The sequence below is a fragment of the Gobius niger genome, assembly GCF_951799975.1.
Source record: "Gobius niger genome assembly, chromosome: 6".
NCBI classification, from domain to species: Eukaryota; Metazoa; Chordata; class Actinopteri; order Gobiiformes; family Gobiidae; genus Gobius; species Gobius niger.
The window spans coordinates 20,776,049-20,789,331 of NC_136857.1; the positions used below are offsets into that span (position 1 = coordinate 20,776,049).

General features: G+C 42.5%; 2 protein-coding genes across 2 annotated transcripts; both read left to right on the forward strand.

Moving 5' to 3' along the window:
* Positions 1–1,838: 1,838 nt before the first annotated feature.
* On the forward strand, positions 1,839–8,657 carry LOC306963872 (keratin, type I cytoskeletal 18-like). The gene is made up of 8 exons (XM_079557623.1): positions 1,839–2,137; positions 2,788–3,000; positions 4,823–4,905; positions 5,637–5,793; positions 6,541–6,705; positions 7,050–7,175; positions 7,781–8,001; positions 8,512–8,657. Exons 1-8 carry the CDS (start codon positions 1,910–1,912, stop codon positions 8,621–8,623), a joined length of 1,305 nt encoding a protein of 434 aa, XP_079413749.1. The 5' UTR covers positions 1,839–1,909; the 3' UTR covers positions 8,624–8,657.
* An 861-nt stretch (positions 8,658–9,518) lies between these two features.
* Positions 9,519–12,786, forward strand: LOC306963873 (keratin, type I cytoskeletal 18-like). Its single transcript, XM_079557624.1, has 7 exons — positions 9,519–10,210; positions 10,722–10,804; positions 10,886–11,042; positions 11,293–11,457; positions 11,546–11,671; positions 11,835–12,055; positions 12,652–12,786. The coding sequence occupies exons 1-7, from the start codon at positions 9,824–9,826 to the stop codon at positions 12,776–12,778; spliced, it is 1,266 nt and encodes a 421-aa protein (XP_079413750.1). The 5' UTR covers positions 9,519–9,823; the 3' UTR covers positions 12,779–12,786.
* The last annotated feature ends 497 nt before the right edge of the window (positions 12,787–13,283 follow it).

Below are 13,283 nucleotides of genomic sequence, written 5' to 3' on the forward strand. Positions count from 1 at the left end.
GTCGTAAATGCAATTGGATGGTATAAAATGTACAAAGCATATTTTTGCACATTGTCATATTAGACATGGTCTCACCGGTGTCTGTATGGTTCACAGAGATTACAGCGTGTCATTGTATGGGTGATCTAAGCTGCAGGTTAGACAAAAGCCAGTCCCATGCACTTACTCGCACAAGCTGATGAGTAATTGAATCATCAGACTGTGACATACTCAATGTGCCAATCGCATTCTGACAAAGGAGTGATCATTGCTGATAACGTCTTTGTTTTCACACCCTTCATGACAGGAGGAAGAGGTATTTTTTTTAAGTAAAACACAGAGATAGTAAGAGTGTCATAGGAAAATTCTAACATATGTTAAGCATATAAAGTATTTGTAAACGTTTACATTTACTAGAGTTAACAGTTACCTGATGGGGAGGATGGAGAATTGCCCTGATGTGATCAAACCGAATTAGCAGACGTGGTTAATGTTTTCTCACTTTTTTAATCCTATCTTTCTGTGTAGACCTTCTGTAACTCTACTGCTTTCTATACTTTAATCCAGGTCAAAATGTATTGGAGAAGAAAGTGCTCTGTACCTCATTTAAAGTGTTCTTGCTCTAAATTTTTACTAGGGCTGGAACAAAATATCCATCCATCCATTTTCTTCGGCTTTATCCGGTGCTGGGTCGCGGGGGCAGCAGTCTCAGCAGAGATGCCCAGACTTCCCGATCCACACACACCTCCTCCAGCTGTTCTGGGGGGACTCCGAGGCAACACCAGGCCAGCTCGGAGACATAGTCCCACCAGCGTGCCCTGGGCCTTTCATGAGGCCATGTCCCAATAGGACATGCCTGGAGCACCTCCCGCGGGAGGCGACTGGGAGGCATCCGAAGCAGATGCCCGAGCCACCTCAGCTGGTTCCTTTCGACGTGAAGGAGCAGCGACTCTACTAAGAGCTCCTTCCAGGTAACTGAGCACCTCACCTGTGAAGGAAACACATTTCGGCCGCTTGTATTCATGATCTTGTCCTTTCAGTCAAAATATCATTTTGCAATATATCACTATACCTCTTTGTTGTGATACGTGTATCGTATTGGAAATTGGCCATTTGCGTTTTTCAAAATGTTTTAATCAACATCAGACTGATTTATATTTAATTCATACATTTTGGAAACTCAGCTTGCACTTTCTTATTAAATTCATCGTCCCAGACTTAATGTTTACCCAACATTCCTACATTTTGGTTTTTCACATTGTAGTACATTTCAGTGGAATATACTCAACTATTTCTAAGAGACCATTAATTGTTTTAAAGGAGTAAGATTAAAACTCTTGCAGTAATTGAGTATCTTATGGGGTACTGAGGGCCTGAACAAGTAAAGCTACACAGTGCTGTTTACCGTTTTAAAAGTTCCATTCATTGTTCTAAAGCTGTGTTGTTACTGACCGCTTAAGGGGCCAAACAAGATGTCTTTCCGTCTTTGTGTGTACTGGGTTTAAGTTACCTATTGCTAGGTTTCAAAGAGACGCACTGTACAGTAAATTACATCACTGTATGTCTTCAAATTACAAATGTTGAAGGTTATTACAAGTAACAGAAATCAGACAGCAAAGTAATGGACTGAAAAACTTTGAAAAGAAGAGGACACAGTCAAGAGGAAATCCAACAGTCAGCAGTTCTAAACTTTTCTTAATGACTAACCTTCCCAAAAATCTCCTGTCCCATTACTTTCGCAGCACAAAGCCTTCAGTGAGAGCCGGCTGCGGTCTGAGCCGGTGGAAAAGTGGGCGGCGTGTTTGGGGGAGGGGCCAGGGGCGGTGCCGGGGGCCCATGGTTTATATAGTTTAGCGGTTCACCGGGTGCTCCTGCCTTGCATCTGTGTGCTTCTGTCCCAGCCTGTTGCCTCTGTGTGCTCTCTGCCGCTATGACCATGAAGAGTTCCAGACAGACCACGTACTCAGTCCACTCCTCCTCCAGCGGTAGCAGCCGACCGGGGGGAATCTCCATCACCCGCGCCTCGGCCCCTGTCTACAGGGCCGCATCCATCCATGGAGGAGCTGGAGGGGGCCGCATCAGTGTAAGCTCCGCCAACACCCTCAGGTCCTCTATGGGTGGAGGAATGGGGATGGGGGGCTTCTCCAGCAGTGTCCAGGTAAGAGGAGCTTTTAAGATAATAATGCTTACCTGTGAATTTGTTTATTATACTGGAGAAACTATTGTAAAGTATTCTTAACTACTCCTTCTACTGCTTAATGTAACTTCATACAAAAGAGAGGGTGTAAATGGTCATGTGCCTTACTTTATGGAGGAACTTTTAGAAATGAACTTTGAGTTTAATAGTTTTGTAATGTGGATTATTGCATCCCAACTTGGATTTAACACTTTACTGCGTCTGATTCTGTGGCTGATGATAATATGAATACAAAATGCAACTTTTACTTGTAATAACTGTTACACGACACAGAGACACTGCTGGCATTAAACTGCACAAATGGCCGCCATTGTTTCAATGTTGCCTAGCAGTGTGGACCAACAGCCAATAGTGCGCCACCTGTGTTGCTTAGTCATTGGTCAGAGCATCAGCACCTTGGCAACTGATCAATCTTGGATAATTTTATATTTAGGAGGGATTATTTCAATTGAAACATGTTATTGTGGAATTAAAATAGTCCAGTACTTGGCGTCTTTACAAATATCAGACAGTACTGCGAGTTGTACACAAGGCCTGAGTGAAATACAAATCACCTGCGTGTAAACATAGTTGAATCAATGTTTTACACAATGAGCATTCTGTACCACCAGGTGAGCGCGAACAGCGGCGACATCATGGGCAACGAGAAGTTTGCCATGCAGAACCTGAACGACCGCCTGGCCAACTACCTGGAGACAGTGCGCAACCTGGAGCAGGCCAATCAGAAGCTGGAAGTCAAGATCAAGGAGGCACTGGCCAAGAGTGGACCGGACTTCAGAGACTACAGCAAGTACCAGGCCATTCTGGACGACCTGAGGAGAAAGGTGAGGAGGGCTTGCAAAGACGGGATGGGGGTATCCGCTCTTATAACATCCCAGAGTGAAGTTACGGAATAATTATTTTTGATCTCTTGGTGGATTACAGTAAAAACACAAAATATGTCATCAAATAAACACTATTTTCTTTTTATCTAATTTACCAATGGTAGTTTAAAACATGAATTATCCAAAAACTCGACCAAACAAACTCGACTAAACAATTACAATTAAAAACTATTACCGTACATCAACAAAGTAAATCAGGCCTTCTTTATCATTCATCACCGAGTGTTTAAATACAGTAATTACTACCCAACATATATTGGTAAAACCGTGTGACTAAATGCAGGACTGACTCCTTGCGTTAATGATTGGCTATAAAAATAACAGAGGGTCCCACTGGCTCCTGGCACGGTGCCTGCTTTGCACTGTTGTCTGGGCAGTGGCAGGAACAGGGGCCGGGGCGGAAACACTGAGGAGCAGGAATGTCCACTTTCAGACAAACACGAAAAAAAACAAGGTCCAACAAAGGGTCAAACAACAGAGATATCCATCACATCTTTAACAGTCCTTTTCCTCTTCGCCCGGAGAAACACTAACACTGAGGGCTGGACAGTCACACACTAGTGCTGCTACACTGAGGCCTACTGTGGGTTGCGTAACATATGGGAAACATTATGGACAGAGCTGAACAAAGAAACGTGGGATATGCTATAGTCGACTCGCAGAGAGCTACACCAGATGTTCCACTGCGGAAAAATCCTTCATTCTGCTTTTGAAAGTGAAAGTTTGAAGACAACATTTAAAAAGAAAGTGATAGTTTTCATTGAGAATCCACATTCTTCTTGCCGTGCATGACTTCAGGGACACTTTCCCAGAGGAACATTCCATAAATTGTGGTTTAATCTGTTTCAACCACTGAATTACACAATGTCTGCTTAAGAAAGTGGAAAATGACTCACCACATTGAAATAATATTCAGAGGACCTTGAATGGAAAAGCCATAAATTCTCCAAAATAGCATCAAATTAAATCCGAACATCAAACACAATAGTAATAAATGATGCGTTTTCATGGAGGAGCATTGTGGAAACAGGACACCGAACTAGATTAGGAGATTATGCCGGGACAAAACATTGGCTCTTGAGTCGAGTATTTTTCTACTTGTGAAATGAGGGTCGTCTAAACATACAGAGGTGAAAGGTGCAATCGTTTTTCATTTAGCGTGTCTCTAAACTCAACCGGCGGCCCTCACTTGAACCCTCATGGGAAAATACACAAGCCCTGAGCTCCCAAACTTCCAGAGCAGTCCAGAGCGTGCAGCGTCAGCCAGGCCTGCAAGACACACCCACCATACGGGCGCCTCCACAGCGCCAAATGCAAATGTCCACACATCCTGCTCCCAGCAGCTGCCTGGCAGTCTGTGATTGGACAGTGGACTTTGTCTCCTGGTTCTGTCTCCTCTTCCCATTCCTTATCTGCTAATGCAAATAGCCATTGGTTGCTTAGGGAATGTCCTGCACTGTCCAAGTCTGTCCAATTATGTGACTGTATTTATGTGAAAATAAGTCAGGGTGGTGTTAGCATTGCAGAGATTTAAGCATTCTTTGAGCCTATCCTGAACAAATTCTGCTGTTGTGTCTCTATATTTAATTTCATAAGAGGTATAGTAGTTGCACCATCTGCTATACCTATTATCTAATCAAATAAAATGTCACCTGAATTAACCAAAAAATCTCCCACTGCCCACTCCTGGATGCACAATGGCCGTTTAGATTGACTATTTGAGCTTCTGTTTAGACAGATGTACGTCTTTGTTTGTCTCCAGGTTTTTGATGCCACCGCTGACAATGCTCGTCTGGTCCTGAACATCGACAACGCCCGATTGGCTGCAGATGACTTCAGAGTGAAGTGAGTCCCTCCCACTGAGGCTGTAAACATATAGAGCAGGCAGCTGTGGGTACACGCCCTGTATAATGTTAACGCTGGCGTGAGGATTGATGCACCGTGTCATCATCACCATATACTCTCATATAGTAAAACCACTGGACTGGAAATGATGACCTTGGGCTCAGTCCGAGAGGAGTTTGGGTGGTGTCAAAGAACAGGCAGATGGATACTAAATGTCAGTGATTAGGGAATTACAATGGAACGTTTTGTGCAAGGACAAGTGGAAAACACCTAAAAGTGATGAAAAGTATACATTTGGAATTTGTTTAGTAGATTAGAGTTGGTTCCAAGTCATATAGTAGTAACTAATAGCTTTGAAGATCTAAAGAATGGAAGATGTTTTAGTATTCATGGGTTTCGCATACATTTTTCCTGTTGTGGGAATACCCACTCAAAAGCTGCAACAATGTTTTGAATTGTTATTTTCTATGGCAATGGTCCTAACAATTCATTACCTGAATACACAGGATCACATAGCGCTCAGAGCCATTGTTTTCGATCCTGTTCATAAGTCAAGCCTGATGGTAGAAGTTCCCATGTCTTTGGTCAAATATGTCAGGGACGCAATTACTTCTCTTAGATCTTAAAATCTTAGATTAAAACGTTACAAATAGAGGAACTTGTCGATCACATCACAGTATACACGGATGGCATTGGCTGTTTTGGATAATCTCTCATTGTGTTCTGTGCAGGTACGAGTCAGAGCTGGCCATCCGTCAGTCGGTGGAGGCGGACATAGTTGGTCTGAGGAAAGTAATTGACGACACAAACATGACACGAATGAACTTGGAAAGTGAGATCGAGAGCCTGAAGGAGGAGCTCATTCATCTTAAGAAGAACCATGAAAACGTAAGACCCCACACCACCACCTACAACCAACAATTATTCAACTACTGCCACCACCTCATCTAAAGCCAGTGGTCATTTACCCCACTCTGTTGACAGTCAAAGTGTTTGTATTTCACAGTTGACATATTTAGCAGCTGCCTTAAACACACCGTGCCCCAAGCTTTGCACAAAAGCAGGATGTCAGCCTAGAGGCGTCTGCAAACAACCACACCTCTTGAATGTTTTCAGAAATTATTTGCTCAAGAAAAACATTGATTCTAGACAAACTACTACTACATATTTCACATAGATGAGCTGAGATGGAAAGATGAGGTTGTTGCACCATTTGAAATGCCTCTGTGAAGTGTGTGGCTCGCCTCATCGTTAAGAGCATCCCAATCGGAATTTGGCAATAGAGAATTGCCACAAACTGACTGCAGCCCAAAGCCATAAGAAAACCATGTGTTTACTGCAGAAGAAGAAATAAAATTGACAGTTAGAGTCAGGCAAATGAGATAAAAGGTACCGCGTGTAAGTGTATCTCTGGGAGTAATGCCAAGGTCATGCGCAACATTTTACCAAATTTTAGAAAGAAAACAAACTATGTGAGTGAAACAAATGATAGGAGCTGGTTTTATTTCAACACTTGCAGAAACTTGAGCATTGGGACTAGACTTCGCAAGACACATGAAGATAAGCTTACTGAAAGGGAAATTGAAATTCTTTGCACCCTATCAATAATTACAACTCATGACTTTGTGATGGCAGGAGGTGAGAGAGCTACGTAAACAGATCGCCCAATCAGGAGTCCACGTTGACGTCGACGCCCCCAAAGGTCAGGACCTGGCCCAGATCATGGCAGAGATCAGGGCCAAGTATGAGAAGATGGCAAAGAAGAATCAAGAGGAGCTCAAAGCATGGCATGAGTCTCAGGTAAATAAAACTGTCTACTACTAATGCTACTACGAGTACTTCATTGCTTTAAAGGGGGGTATAAAGCAAAATCGACTTGTTAGAGCTTTTTGCCATGTTACAATGTTGTTCTCCCATCAAATACATACCTGGAGTTGTGTTTCAAGCCACAACTTTGAGTAATCTTTGGATCTTCTCCAGTGGTTATTCTTAGCAACAGCTCCCAAAAAGCTCACAAAATGTTCTAACTAAGATTGATCGTGATCAAGATGTGTTTGAGATTATTACCAAATACCTGCAAAAAGCCTAATACCCCCCTCTTTGAAATAATATCAAACCACTGAACTTGATGACATTGTTTTCAGATCACAGAGGTGCAGAGCCAGGTGATACAGAACACAGAGGCCCTGAAGGGAGCACAGACTGAAGTGAACGACCTGCGCAGACAGCTTCAGACGCTGGAGATCGAGCTGGAGTCACAGAGAAGCCTGGTGAGGAGCGCTTCACTTAACACTCACACTCTGCACTCTCACGCAAGGCTAACTCCCTCTCTCTCCGGCTCACTGCGCTGTTGACATAAGCATTAACACTCCGATGACCTGTTGCCATGGAGCTGTCGGTACTGGTAGTACTTTTCTGACTGGAGGGGTTTGCTCCAACTATTAGCCAAAAGCACCTGAAGGCAGCAATACCTGTTTAAGGGCAAATAAGGAAAAGGAAACATAAACAAAAATGAATTATCGGAAGCTGAGGTCATGTCTACTAGTATTAAAGTTTGGAAATAGAAGGTTTCAGTAGATTGTTCTTTCCATCAATATGCACAATAGAGGACTGCGGATACATCCTTGTGTCACGCCCTTCACCAGTGAGAACTAGCTACTCTATTAATTGTTTCATCTAACTACAAATGTTACTTGGTTAAAATGTTAATCCCAAGATGGTCAATAGTGATAAGTCATAAATGTAAAGTATTTTAAGCATTTGGTTGAAGTTTTTGGGATCACGCCACAGTAGTTTTACAATCGGACACCCTAAAAGTTTGAAACGACTCTGGCTATATCTTGCTGATATTTTTGTGATTGTTTCTCCCATGCAGAAAGGATCTCTGGAAGGCACGCTGAGGGACACAGAGATGCGCTACAACATGGAGATTGAGGCTCTAAATGCTGTCATCATTGGACTTGAGGCGGAGCTCACACAGCTGAGGAACAACATCCAGCTGCAGACACAGGACTACGAGTCCCTGCTCAACACCAAGATGAAGCTGGAGGCTGAGATCGCAACCTACAGGCGGCTGCTGGACGGGGAGGACTTCAGGTGAGATGGCACTCATGATCATGTTTAAGTTCCACCACTGTTCTCTCTCCAAACATTGTCTGGCCTTTATGACTTCAACCCCAAGCATCTCATTGTAATTTCAACATCTTCAGTCTTTATTCAGTTCATCAGAAAGAAAAATGTACTTCAAATGAACCTACTGTTATAGCTGATACAAATCACACCATAAACGGCCACCAATGTCAAAGTCCCTATTACTGTACACAGAGGCTCTCAGTTCCTGTTTCTTTGTTGAGAATAGTATCAATTTGCTACAGTATGTTTATGCTCGGTTTTTGAAATAGGTCACTTTCTGTCAATAACAGTTACTGATAGAAACATCAAAATAAGACCTGAAAAGTTTGATGGAAACATTGGAGCATTGACATTGATGTCAGTCTTTTAAAAGAACCAATAGAAACATTTGTCTCCTACCTTTAGATCTCTTTACTATATTTATTCAATGTATTGTTATGCCCTTGTTTGATTTTGTTGATGTTCTTTATTCAGCATCGAAGACGCCCTGCAGCAGAAAAGTGTGAAGACCAAAGTGATGACAGTCACACAGACCCTGGTAGACGGGAGAGTGGTCTCCTCCAGCACAGAGACCAAGAACGTTTAAATGTCGCGCCCCACACTCCCTGAACGCAACACTATTTACAATTGGCCACTTTTTAGTCATGCAACACTAACACCCTATACAGATCAGTCATAAAACTGGAGCAGAAAATCTAGTCATCTTTTATTTATTCCATTTCCATCATGTCCATGTATTTATGTGTTGACACATTGACGTTTGCAATAATTGTCACACTTTATTGGAACTGCTGGCCATTTAAATTTGTCAATCGAAAAAAAAAAGTATATTTTTCATGTTGTGGGTTTTCTGTCTGTTCAGTTCAGTCTATGTTCCATACCATTAAAGTCAGCTGTCTTTATACTACAACGTGTTTCATTGGTTTATTTGACTTTTACATTACATAATAGAGCTTCTGGGATTTGAACCAAGACAAATGAAATAGTGAATATCACTGCTACTCTATACATTCAGGTGTCATGACTGTAAAACTGGAACATGGAAGAGTAAAACTTAGTACTTGTCATTAAACCAGCAATTCTCTGGTTACAGGGCAGATATGCACACTATACAATCTCTCAAAACGAAATATGTCTATTATAACTGTTTTGTTTCAGATAAATCCAACTTTTTAGGTGGTATGAGATTTAAAAAAAACTGAAAAAACTATATTAAGTGCATTAAAAAAGGATTTAATTTTTTTCTAGTTGTTTAACAAGAAACAACCTTTAAAACAAACTTTTCCAACATGTGGAGCCATAAGTGGGTAAATGCACAACAATAATGATACTAAAAATTAAAAATAAACTACCTGAAATCCACGCTCTACAAGCCTTTTTTTTTTATATAAATGCCTTATCAAAGTGCCAGGAGAGATAAAGAATACAATAAATTCTTGGCATAAAATACAGTCTGCAAATTTTCATGCACACAGAGATAACATATCAACTTCAAAATACGTCAGCAGCTTCACTCCCAATCCCACACATCTAGGTCTCATTTAACTGCATACCAATGACTTTCTTTTGAAATCACAGCTAGTAAAGAAACACTTATTAACTCAACTTTATCACAATACAATAAGATATAACGGCTTCACGCCCTTCTCTGTTCCGGGGGCAAAGTCGAGGTTTTTGTGCTAAAGGTAGAAACCCATTATGGGCTGCAAGGTGCGGCAGTCCTGGTATATAAACCCCCAGTGCTCAGCCTCGTCCTTCACTCTCTGCTCCACAAACCTCCAACACCATGGACTCCATCATGAATCGCCAAGTGTCCCTAACGTACTCCGGCCCAAGGAACTATGCTCACAGTGTGAGTGGAGGTGCAGGGGGCTATGGTACCAGGATCTCTACTGTCACCCATGGATCCCGCTTCGGCAGTGGTATGGTGGGAAGCAGCTTTGACTACCAGGCCGCCGGGTCCAACACAGGCTCTTTGGCCATCGGTAATGAGAAGATTGCCATGCAACATCTGAATGACAGACTGGCCAGCTACCTGGAGCAGGTCAGGGCTCTGGAGAAGGCCAACAGCACCCTGGAGATCAAGATCCGGGAAGTCATCGAGAAGAGGGGTCCAATGGAGAGCCGAGACTACACCAAGTACAACGCTGTCATCGCAGAGCTCAGGGCAAAGGTTTGTCCTTTACATAAATCACACTTTGAAGTAGTAGAAATGCAAAACTGAGCTACATGTTCATAAATCTTAAGCCATTTTGCTCAAACAACGGTAAAACAAATCTGTGTCTGAAATTTTAAACTTGACTCCGCTACGCTTCTTTATTGATGTATTTAGAAAGTCAATCTTGACCAAAGCACAGTTATACAGTATTTAATTGCAATATGACTACTGACTAAGTTATACAGAATAGAAAATAATCTTTCAAGACCTTTTTTTTTATAAAGCCTTAGTTCATACGTTATCTTATCACACTCCAAAGTGTCAGGCTTGAGGGGTTTCGAAACCTTTATTGCTTGCTTTAATGGCATGCCCTTATCTATTCCGGCATAGATCAAGACAACTGCCTCAGGTTTTATGGTGGATTCCATTTTGCAACATAAAATGTTCAATTCATCATAATCAGACATTGCATGTCAAATAAGAGGAAGTAACCAATTCAAATTTTACAATTTTTCTAACATTGCAGATCATGGACATGCTCAGGGGAAACGCTCATCTGGCCATCTCTCTGGACAACGCACGCCTGGCCTCAGATGACTTCAGAGTCAAGTGAGTCTGATGAGTCGGTATATTGTAATCGTGTAGCCTTCAATCTCACCTGAATACTTACTCTGCTTTGTGTGGCTGCAGGATGGAGTACGAGCTGTCCATGCGTCAGACAGTCGAGGCGGATGTGGCGCGGCTCAGGAAGCTCCTGGACGACACCAACGTGATCCGTCTGCACTTGGAGAGCGACATCGAGTCTTTGAAAGAGGAGCTCATCAACCTCAAAAAGAACCACGAGAATGTAAGACATGACAGTCAACTCATGTGGACGTGTGCTACATAACTAACCACCATTAATTTGTGACAGTTTATTGAATGTTTTCTATGCCTTTACAGCAGAGGTTTTTTATACCCACTGCATTTCCATAATGCAATATTTGGTTGTTTGGAGAGATTAGCCTTAAATGAAAATGCTATTTGTTTGTTCCTTACTGGATACCCTGAGTGACCTGTTCAGGAAATCCCTCCCTGACCATTTCCTATGTGCACAGGATATAGCGGAGCTGAGGGCACAGATCATGCAGGGGAGCGTGAACGTGGATGTGGACGCTCCTAAAGGGCAGGACCTGGCCCGCATCATGGCGGAAATGAGGGAGAAGTATGAGAGGATAGCCCTGAAGAACCAGGAGGAGCTGAAGGCATGGCACGAATCTCAGGTATGCCAAAAATATATGCTGATTATGCAATGCAGTATGATGCTTTCATGATATAAAAGCTGAGTGATGAATATGTCTGTCTTTGTAGATCACAGAAGTCCAGGTTAAGGTGACAGAGAGCACCACAGCTCTGAAGGAGTCCACCACAGTGCTGAGTGAAACCAGGAGAAGATACCAGGCCCTAGACATCGAACTGCAGTCTGTACTCAGCCTGGTAAGAAAGCACTGCTGTAAAACTGGAGTACTTTTTCTTATGGGCTATTTGTTCATAGAAATTGTACATTGCAGATTATTTTGTCATAGCTTTTACAATGGACTTTTTACTTGGATCCTGCAATAATCATTAATGCAGTCTCATACATCATTTACTTTTGTAGAAAGCATCTTTGGAGGCCACACTGAGGGACATTGAAACACGTTATAACATGGAGGTGGAGAGGTACAATGTTATCATCCTGAGACTGCAAGAGGAGCTGAGCCAGATCCGCACTGACATCCAGCACAACTCCAGAGAATATGAAAACCTGCTCAACATCAAGGTGAAGCTGGAGGCCGAGATCGCCGAGTACAGACGGCTGTTGGACGGGGAAGACCTCAGGTGAGTGCCACAACTCACCACATTCGCAATACACCAGCACCAGTGGAACAGAGACGTTAACCCCTGTCTATAGTTTGTGCAAATGAGACACCATTCAAATGACCTCATGCAAATGTCATATGGAAAACAAGAGCTTTGAAGTCCAGGATCACTTTTGAATAGAAGGTGGACTCTGCTGCCTCTTGCCGGCACTTTTTGGCCAGGAGTAAAGTGTGCCGTGAAGATGTCCCTTTAATCTATTGAGATTAAAGAGCAATGAACAGCATCATTCTAGTCTTAAATTTCCTCAGTGGGAATCAACAGGTGTAGCATCAGGACCAACCTTCAACCTAAGACAAGCTCCAACCCAAGAGCTCCACCCCTCCAATGACCCACTGATAATGGTCCCTTATAATAGTCCCTCCATTTTGAGGTTCTGAAAAAGTGTGCCATTATTTGTTCTTCATAGATGATAACATCTTATTCTGAATCATTACCGAAAATCATAAACAAGTACTGGACATAGAGCCTATTTCCAAATTCAGCTAATGCATGTTGCTTCATACTTATATTTCAAACTGCTCTCTTGTTAACCTCGGCGGTGCTCTTTGTTCCAGACTCGAAGATGCCGTCGACCCCAAAATGATGCAGACCAAAGTGGTGACGGTCACTCAGACTCTGGTGGATGGAAAAGTGGTGTCAGAGAGCAAAGACGTCAAATCCAGCGAAAAAGTGGTTAGCTGAACTGTGGCTAAATGACTTTTTTTGGATGGAATAAAAATTGAAACATACTCGTTGCTTCTGCTTTCATTCTTCCCTCCAACATGGCCGCTTTGCTGTTTGCTTCCTGGCTCGGGTCCATGGTGCTCCCACACACTCACACACACACGCACATCCACAACCAAGGCAGGAAATTCCTCCGGCTTCTGAGAAATGTACAGTGACCCTCAGTTCATTAACCTTTTCAATCAGAAATGTCTGTTCCCATGGCAGAGAAGCTAACTGTTCAGGTCCGCTCTGATTCAGCTGGAGAATTCCCAACATTTACTGTAAATGGGGACACAAAAGATGACAGAAGTTAAGACTGAAAGGAAAGTATTAATTGAAAGCGTTTGCAGCGAAAGGATGTTGGAATAATACATTTTTTACACAGTACTGTGGTAAAAGGGTATTATAGTGGATTCTTGGGTTAAAAATTGGCTACATGTCTCTTCCCACTTTAAGCGTTTTCTCTGGCATTTTAAACAGA